The sequence below is a fragment of the Malania oleifera genome, chromosome 2 (genome assembly GCF_029873635.1).
Source record: "Malania oleifera isolate guangnan ecotype guangnan chromosome 2, ASM2987363v1, whole genome shotgun sequence".
Lineage (NCBI taxonomy): Eukaryota > Viridiplantae > Streptophyta > Magnoliopsida > Santalales > Ximeniaceae > Malania > Malania oleifera.
The window spans coordinates 64,396,033-64,406,528 of NC_080418.1; the positions used below are offsets into that span (position 1 = coordinate 64,396,033).

The 10,496-nt window shown below is 35.9% G+C and overlaps 1 protein-coding gene across 1 annotated transcript in view; it reads right to left on the reverse strand.

Moving 5' to 3' along the window:
• LOC131149227 (uncharacterized) overlaps positions 1–3,037 on the reverse strand; it is an 8,377-nt gene extending 5,340 nt beyond the window's left edge. The window contains exons 1-2 of the mRNA XM_058099485.1: positions 2,599–3,037; positions 1,920–2,353 (exon numbers count right to left, since the gene is read on the reverse strand). Coding sequence (XP_057955468.1) covers positions 1,920–2,353; positions 2,599–2,763 — 599 coding nt within the window. The 5' untranslated portion in view covers positions 2,764–3,037. The remainder of the gene's footprint in view (positions 1–1,919; positions 2,354–2,598) is intronic.
• Between the last annotated feature and the right edge of the window lie 7,459 nt (positions 3,038–10,496).

Below are 10,496 nucleotides of genomic sequence, written 5' to 3' on the forward strand. Positions count from 1 at the left end.
TCTAGGCATCTGTCAGGACTATATTTGTTGCTGGTTCTTCAATTCCAGATTCAACGATCGGCCAATACTCTTTTGACCGTAGAAAGTTCTCCATTAGCATACTCCAATGGTCATAGTGACCATCAAATCGTGGGATCGCCGCCTGCACAAAATTTGAATCTAAAGCCATTGATTCCGTTTGAGAACTCTATCTCTCTTGTTTTTTTCTCACACGTTTTCTGCTCTGATACCACTGATACAAAGGTAAGAGTAAACAAAAGAGACAAGTTAAAATGGTAAAACTCTTATCTAAAAATTGATAAGAAAAGGGGTCTATAAATAGGCTTTACATCAAAACACTTCATCCTAACACTAACCACAACTCCTATAAGATAAGATCACATGCTAGCATTAACAACAACTCTTATAAAATAGGATCACATGCTAGCACTAACCACAACTCCTATAAAATAGGATCACATGCTAGCACTAACCACAACTCCTACCAATGACTAGAGCTTCCAATAAACATTAATAAATATGAAATAAAACATTTAAATCTTAACAAGGAATAGACTTGAAAAGAAATCTTGGAAATATCTACACAATCATATTACATTATTAAATTTGTATTATAGACAAAGATAAGTTTTGTTGTAGCTTAGTCCATCTTGTTCTTATATGAGGAGTGAAATCATATAGCCAGTTAAACCTAGAAGACAAACAACAAAAGAAGGATTAAACCAGCATTTCGTAATGCCATAAAAATAAACCACAAAATCTTGTTCAACAGCATAAAAGTAATACAGTATTATTTTAATATTTTACTGCCAACAGCACCACCAGAAAAATAAAACCAAAAAGAAAAAAAAGAATCATAGAGAGAGAGAGAGAGAGAGAGAGCAAAAAAAGCCCCTTCCCCCTTCCCAAAGGAAAGAACAAGAGTCATGACACTGTTGATGGCCAGCCGTAGTCACATTTAGTTATATATATATATATATATATGATACATGTATAGGGTGCATTTCTGTCAAAAACATGTGTAGAGTTTATTTGATGCACCTGGGACGAATGAAAAAGCTAACCAAATTGCTTCTACTCCAACAGAGAATTATTCCTGTAGCAAAAAACATGCCATACTGAATTCAATCAACAAAAGAGTCCAAAGAAAAGAATGAACCCTTTTGGGTCCTGAACGTATGCCATACTAGATGGTAGTTTAAATTTTATCCAGTCCCCTTGAATTTTCATCAATGTGCCAATCAGTTGCATTGAGAGAATTGAGGTAGGAAAGCATAAAAAAGAAGATCTTCATCCCAAAGCCAACAATCATGTAGTGCAAATCTACTTGATACAAACTGAAATATCCTACAAATGTAGAGAGGCAGAATAAGCAACCTTCAACATCCATAACTCATTTTGAATAAAAAGTTGTTTAATTAAAAATGAGAACAAAGTAAAACATACTGCTCAATTCAAAATGAAGCATAAAAGAAGAGTGGTCCGAGACTCGTGGGATTAATTCTTACCATATTCAAAGGGTTTAAGAAAAATACCTAAGTCAGTCTCTGCACAGCCTTCAATCATTAGTTTTTGTTTGTCCTATTAATAAAACTCCCCAACATTTACTAGTAGCATTTAATAGCAATATTTTCAAAACGTGGATATATAAATACTTCCATTAGCCAATTTCAAAAGTTTCACAGCACGCACTTCACTTTATTTTTAACTTGCCCGAGTCCATCCACATCTATCACTGTTTTTCCATTTCCTAACATGTCTCCATAAGTGCACATCTTCTCTGTTAAGTGTATAAAATTAATTAAACAAGCTGCAATTTTTTAAAACTAAAAAATAATCAAACATGTGAGTCAAAGAACCAATCTCTTATAATATGCCGAAACATGAGCAGAGCATCGAAAGAAGAAAAAATCACTTACCCACTGGCATCAACAATATCTCTTGAGATCTTCATCTTCTTGGTAGTCCCCATGTAAAGTTCTTCAAGGCTGCACGGCAACTTGATCTCAATTGGAGGAGATTTGCGCGGAGCATGATGCACTGATCCTCCTCCTCCTCCCCCAAAAGACCCAAACAAATCATCACCGAAGAAGGCGCTCGAAAACCCGGAGCCCTCTCTTATCCCTCCACCTCGACTGCCCATTCCTCCGAACGGGCTTGAATACCCAAAGAACTCCGCAAAAATGTCGTCTGCATTTCGAGGATCGAACCGAAACCGCGTAGGCCCATCGCCCGTGGAGAAGAAGGAGGCCCCAGCGTGCCCGCCGCCAGCATCCGGCGGAGGCACCTGACCCTTTAGACCCTCTTCTCCGTATTGATCATAAATTGTTCTTTTCTGGGGATCGCTTAGAACCTACAAAAATTTCGATCAAAACATCCAAAAGCAGAGATTTTTGCACCAATCCTACACCCATATATTGGGCGAATGGAGAAAAAAAGGAATGATGGGCGGTGCTCTGACCGCTAAATACCCCAAAAACCAAAAACAAAACGAACCAAAACAAAAAACGAAAAAAAAAAAAAAAAAAAAGAGAAGCGAAACCAGAGAGAAAGAGAGCGAGAGGGATGAATATTAGTCCATGTAATTAATAAACATACCTCGTAGGCCTCAGAAATCTGTTTGAACTTAGCCTCAGCTTCCTTTTTATTCTTAATATTCTTATCAGGGTGCCACTTCATGGCAAGCTTCCTGTAAGCTTTTTTGATATCATCGTCCTTAGCGCTCCTATCAACCTGCAAAATCTTATAGTAATCCACTCCCATCACTTCTCTACTCCTCTTCCTCTCTTTAGTTTAATTTAATTTCTTCCCAGTTGCTCTTCCTCTTCCCTGCTCACAGAGCCTGAACCTTGTACTATATTAATTTCCATTGGTATGGTGTGGTGGTGGGTGGATTCCGATGAGTAGTAGCTTAGTCATGTTTCCGGATGATTTCGCAAGCATAGAGAAGGTTCTAGTCCACGATTCAGCTCTCGTGCTAAATTCCGTGAACTAGTTTTTTCCCATTTTATTATTATTTTATAATAAAATATAAAATAATACTTTCAGAAAAATTTTCTTAATTTAATACTTATTTAATCTCGTACCACCAAGCCACATGTCACGCGTTAAAATCGGATAGTCCTAGTCAAAATTTGACAGCCTTGATCATTTAAAATCATAGGACAAAACTTAAAGATTTGCCGTGCATCAACCAAATTCAGGAATACGCACACATCAGACTCCAATTTAAGTTTTTGATTTTTTAAAATTTCGTTTGGATGTCTTGAAATATATATATGCATATATAATACTTTATTTTTTCATCCTTATAGGAAGATTTGTTTGAATAATAAATTTAGAAATTATATCTCATATTACTAAAAGTAAAAATTTTATTTTAAAATAATTAAAAATTGTAAATGTTGCCCTTAAATTTAGAGTCACTCTTTTGAAGAAATTTTTTTTTTTTTCAAATTGAAAAAAATTACAACTATGGTGAGAGAGCATTGTGAAAATGTCTATGAGTGTACATGGAAACTCATGCTTTTATTTTGGTTTTAAATTTTCACCCACTCTATTCAATCAACTTATTTATAATCAGTTGGTCCCAATTCAATTGTTGACACTGTCAATTTAATTACTTCCAACATCAAATGGAAAAGTCCAACAAATGCTCTCTAACATAGAAAAATTTGAAATGTTGCTTTTTCTTTTTCTCTTTTCTTTTATTTTTTTTATTGATTCACTACCTCAACGGTATGAGGATTATTTATGAGCATTTTTATTTTGATACGTTTCATATTTTAATTAAAATATGAAAATAATTTGGTTATATTTTCACAAGCTCTTGATTATTGCATTTTAATTTGCTCCATTTTAAAAGTTATTTACTAACTCGACAATTTTCAAGTCGTGTGTTTTCATGTATTTTTCGAAGTTATGTTTCTTAATTTTAAACCATGTGAAGTGATAATTCATTGTAAATTCTATACTTACTATTTAAAAGTAGAATTGCTTGTATGAAAGGTGATAACATTGTGTTTCATTCTAAATTATTATGCACAACTTTCATTCACATATACATGTGTGGGAAAAATGAATAAACATTCCTAATTATACATAAATAATACAACGATGTTATACAAATGAAATGAAAATAATCAATGCTATACAAATGAAATAAACATAATGCTATACTACTCATTGCCGCAGCGAGGTCGTCTCCGGGGTCCGCTGGCTACTATCTACATCTGCCCTCTCCCTACTAGTCATCTACATCAGGTGTCCTGTCCAGTCGTCATCCTGTTTGTAGATCATCTTCGTCAAAAGGTACTGCATAATCATCATCCATGCTAAGCGCACGGGAAGAGAACTCATACGATGTAATTGGACAAGAATGAGGTGGCATAGCGGGTGCATCGATCTCCTCCCCTTAAAAAATTTCATCTAGTAAAAATGACATCGAGGGGGTGGCAGCAGAGTCAGAAGGGGTGTCAGCCATTCTACTAGACGATCTCGCAATATCAGCTCTAGACGAAGGCAGATACGGTGCTGAGGAACCAAACACGTACTCTGCCTGTACAACTGGTGGCGAGGAGGTGGGACTCAATGGACGACTGAAGGAAGCATGTCGTCCTCCTACTGGACCTGCTTGACCTCCTCATACTAGACCTGGTTGACCTCCTCGTGTAGGTACATTAAGGTGAGGTGTAGGGATTCGTCGGCCGTCCTCATGGACAATGTCCAATGCAGCACTCATTAACCTATGGATTGCGAGATTTGGAGAGATATGATTTGGCTCATATAGTATCTCAGTCTGTAGGATACGTAAAAAATTGATTAACACATGCAGATCATAACGTACACATAACAAAAGTAAGTTCGGGTTAAAGTCTTCTTACGAGTCTCAGATATATAGCAGCGGTCTTGTTGACGAAGCGTCGTGTGATGGACGTATACCAGGTAAAGTATGGGTCACTGGACGCATGAGACCATCCTCTGCCACTCCTAGTAGGATGTACTTTTGTTGATGCTCCCACGTAGTCACAAATATCTCGTGCTTAGTCGCCCAATTGAGCATTCGTGAGAAGGTGGGAGCAGGGAAAGTGTGAAGCTTGCCACTTCCCACATGAGCATTCTCTTTTACCCTGAATGTTCAAAGTTTGGATGTTGTGTTGACCTTATAGAACATATCTCATTTTGATAATGACAAATATCTTGGTATCTTACCTATGCCTTGAGTTTGTAAACAAGACCATACTTTGCACGCAAGGGTAAGGACACAGTGGAGGCCATTAAGAACTCAATGCTCACATTATATGGTGGCATTTGGAGAAGCAAAGGAAATGAAGACCAAATAATTTTGAATTGTATTTGCTATTTAATTCATTTGGGTCAGTAATAATTATGGTCTTAATAATTAATGCATCGTATGCATGATAGGTTGAATAAGCTCCAGAGATCATAGTTTGACCCATGGGAACCAATACCCCTAAGATAAAATGCCAAAACTTATTCACACAGGGTTGAAAAAGTTCAAGGGAGGTCGACCGACGCCAGATTTTTTGGGCTTAATTTAAAAGCCTAGGACTTATACTAACATTAGGTCCCTAAACATCACATGAAAAGTCCCTTATAACTCAAAAGTTATACCTATGTGAACAGGGGTGACTTTTAATAAAAATCAGGACCAAAAATGAACTTTGAAAGGGCCCCAATAGACCGAACCAGCCTAGTTATACTAAGTTGGGTCGACCGAACCTCTATTGGCTGAAATGGCTTAGCCATGGTTGACCGAACTTATGGCAGCATAAATGCCACGGCTGACCGAATGGTCAAGAATTCAACATTTTGAGTTCGCAAGGTCGACTGTTTAGCTTTTGAACATAATGTCCTCAGTCGACCGAACCACACGTGTCTGAAACCCGAACTATTCAGCCGACCAAATGCATAGTTCATTTTGGCCACGGTCGACCGAACATAGTTGTGTAGCCAACCGAATTTGACTTGGTCGACCGAACCCATGAAGGGGTTCAAAATTGCCTTGATATGGTCGACCATATTCTTAGTTCAAAATCTCCACAGTCGACCGAACTTGGCAATTGGGTCGACCGAACCTTGAATATAGTTGTTCGAACCTCTTGGGTTGCCCAATTTTTACCGATGTTAAACAGAGGTTATTTTTTATTAAACCTACTTAAACTTTTCAAAGATACCGAATGAGTCCCCAACAACCACATTTTTTGGAGTGTCTATATATGCTCCCTCATTTGGTTTGATTAACATCGATTAGCAAACATCATTAGCAAAATATTTTCTAAATTTTCAAATACCTATTTTTCACATACATGCTTACTACCTCCATTCTTACTTTTCCTCGTTAAAATCATTTAGTAAGAGTGTTTTAGAGATCATAACATAAGCTTACTCTCTTATTGCTTGTATTTGATTGAGATTGACTTTTATTGAGAGTAAGCTTTGAGTTTTCCCTTGTGATTTTATTGATAAGTCTTCTTTGGGAAAACTCTCTAGGTCTTGTGAGTCTTGCATTTTTGTTGCAAGATTCAAGAGCTTGTCTTGTGTTTTTTGTTGGTTTTTTGAGTCTAATCCTTGTTTTGATACTGACAAAGTATAAGTTACTTATGTGTGTATTTAGTAATTGAACATGTCTTTAATTCAAACACACACATAAGAGAAGTGGAAGCTAGGAGGAACTTCAAGTTTATCATCATTCTGGCATATTCCATGAAGACTGAAGAGCAAAAGATGAAGACATTTATTTTAATTTGTATTGCATTTAAGTTCTCTTATCATTTGGTCTGTGATAATTCATGCATTTGCATGATATGACTTGAATGCTCATATGACCATAGACTGACCTTATGGCAACTAGAGTTTAACCAAAAAATTCTTTTCATAAAAATGAAAATCAAACGAAGGTTTTGGAACAACTTTAGGTAACTTTGGTCGACTGACGTCGGGTTTTTAGGATTAATTCAAAAGCCTCAATCAACCGAATCCTTTAGTACAAACCAACTTTGTCAACTGAACCTACCCTAAGTCAAACATTTGACTATCTCGATCGACCAAACCCTTGGCAATACAAAAGCTTCAGTCGACCGAACTGACCAGAAGTTAACATATTGACTTTGCTCGGTCGACCATTCTAAAATGAATGTATCTTCCACAGTTGACCGAAATCACATGTATCTGACTCCCAACAATTTAGTCAACTGAACCATTAGTTCAAAATTGCCTTGGTCGACTGAACCTCAAAGGGTTCGTAATCGCCTTGATACGGACGACTATATCTCCAATTCAAAATGGCCACGGTCGACCGAACTCAGTAATATGGCCGATCGAACCTTGAATTTGGTCAACCGAACCTCTCAAGTTGGAAATTTTTAAAGGGAAAAAACGTCATTAACTTGTAATTAAACTTTTCCAAAATACCGAGCGTGTCTCCAACAGTCATAATTTTTGAAAAATCTATAAATACCCTCTTATAACTTTAGATTAGCAATTTTGATTAACTCCAAGTTTCTCTCTAATCATTTTTTAATCAAAGTTCCCCCCAAATCATTTTTATTACAAAAATCATTCCTTTGGGGTAAATGTTTTAAACAAAAACTCTCAAACACTCTTTCCATTCACTTATTTCAAAATCACTTTGGAAGAGAGTATATTTATTTTAGGCATTTCATTTGTATTCACATGCACATACTCTCACTTGTTATTTATTTTTTGAAAATCATATTGAGAGTATTGGTTGGATTTCTATCAGTTATTTCTTTGATAAATATTTTTTTGGGAGAAAAACTATTTACAGCACAAATATTTTCTTAAGCTTAAATTCTTAGATTCTCCAAATATTCTTTATTTGCAATATTTATACGAGAACAATAATACTAATTTTTCATATATATTTTATTTGTAAAAAATTATTTGGTAGCACCCTTACTCTATTGAGCATATTTAATATCATATTAGAGTGTATGTATTTAGAGTTTAAACATTGTACATCTCTACTTGTATTTAGAAGCATTTTATCATGTACAAAAATAATATTTATTGTACTGGTTGGGTTCATCCTATTAATTGAACTGAGGAGTCTAAACTTCGTAAGTGAGACTAGTTGGGTTCAATCCGAAATTTGAACTGGGGAGTCTCAGCCTCGTAAGTGAGACAAGTTGGGCTTAGTCTTATAATTGAGTTGGGGTTTACCTCACCCGGAAAGGAGAGGTTGTAACAACTTCTGCTTTGCTTATTTAAATAAGCAAGGATAGTGTAATCCTTGGGGGGGTATGCCCGAGGCGGGGACGTATGCTGGTTTGGCCAAACTTTGATAACAAATATTGTGTGTGTGTCTCTCCCTATCTTATTTACTTTCCGCACTTTAATTTCAATATGTGTATGCTTGTTCATGTTTTGTTATAACCATCTTACATGCACACATAATTAATTTAAATGAGATATGCAGCACACGTGTATGTATGCACACATTGCTCAATTACTTTACATACATATTTTATTTCGAATGGGATATGAGATGTGGTGAATCGGCGTAATTGTTTAAATTAGTGAAAAAAATTTAAATGTCCAATTCTCCCCCCCTCTTAGGATCACACCAATTCCAACACTTTTAGCAAACTATTTTTGACAAGCTAGAAATCCAAATATCTCTTATACTCAATACTTGATAAAATATTTTTGAGATATTTTTTTGTGGTATTAAAATCTTTGAAACTATATTTGTGATTGATATATATACATACACACATATATATTGTTTAAAAGAATCTTTCATAACTCACTCTCACACATTACTTGCTATAGTGTCATTATCTTGAGAGTAGTTATATTAATCTTCATTAAGCTTATAAATCATATCATATTGAAGTGCATTGGTTATATTGGTACATACTTTCTTATTGGAGAAGCATTGACATTGTACACAAAAATTGTATTGCTTATCTGTTGTATTCTAGGCATGGCCTGGTGGGTGTTGATCTATCCCGTAAGGATTGGTTGTAAAGGTTGGGGCTAGCCTTCTTAATCTGACTTAAGGTTTTCCTCGTCCAGTAAAGAGAGGAGGTTGTAACCAGTGTCGCTCCACCCAGAAAGCGAGCATTAGTTGAATCCTCTTGCTTGTGCGCTTGAGGTAGGGACGGAGGCAGTATTGGCTGAACCCTGATATCATATCGTGTGTTCCCTTATTTTCTACACTTCAATTTCCGTACATGTATGCTATTATTTATTGTCTTGATTATTTTACATACATGGTTTGAATGGTTAGGAAATACTGAGATGGTTTATTTGTTTAAATATTTACTTAGTAGTTTTTCTGTGATATTGAGAAAAGTTTAGATAGGCCCTAGGTTGTGTATTAGTGCTATTGGCTTAGCTAAACCTAGGAAGAATTTTTAAATTTCCAATTCACCCCCCTCTTGGGATTACACCAAAGTCAACTCATTGTTTCCTTTATGGGGCTCCAATTGCGCGATTGTGATGCTAAAACTACCCCTAGAATTGTTGAACGTTGTGACTCGAATGACGATCCTGGACATTCGTTGAAATTCACAATAGGAATCCCACCAACGTCCACACTCATGTGTGGTTCAACGCCTTCTTCCGCAGTCATATCATAATGACATGTCTTTTGGGTGTCTTCCTCCACTTCAACCACATGCTTGGCAGACGTCCCTGTCTGCCTATCCATGGCGACACCCATGTGGGGAATGATTTTGACATATAACTGCACAGTTAAATATGTCGTACCTACAAAGTTTGCATCCAACACAATGCACAGACTGTAATCATCAATTACGGGAACAACCTCATAGAGGACTATATCATTATACCCTCGTATAGGGTATCTTGCGGTCACCCGCAATGCATATTGATCTGGATCAATATGAAAATATTGATATATCTTTGAGTACAATTTATTTAATTTATACCTATGGCCAATTCAAATTGGTCGAACCGGCGTAGTACTATAACGAACACCCTCTACTCTGGTGATAATTTCCCCCCCATATACAACAATATCGTCTCTAGAATACTACTCGAGTTTCTTGCCATTTAGATCGACTTAAGGAAATAGTAAAAACTTACAAAAAAAAAAAATTATATAAGCGCATGACATAACACCTCTTTTCATTCATGCTAAGCTAATCAACTATGATATATTATGATTCATATTGTTATAAGCAAACAATGAACTTTTCCGAATTCATATTGTGAGGACATGAGCAAGGTTGTTAAAATCAAGATCCTACGTAGGATTGCTAGGTTGGTTTGCAGGATCAGCTTATAGAATTGGATTGAGGATCATAAAATTATACTTAACACTTCAATAAATATGAAAAATGATTTGCATGCTTTTTCATCAATTTCTATCACATAAGCCTACTGAAAAAAGACAAGAACACAATTTTTAACACAAAGCAGTCAAGAAATACCATACAACATGAACATCCATTTTTCTTTTTTTAAAAATTTTAGCAAACAAA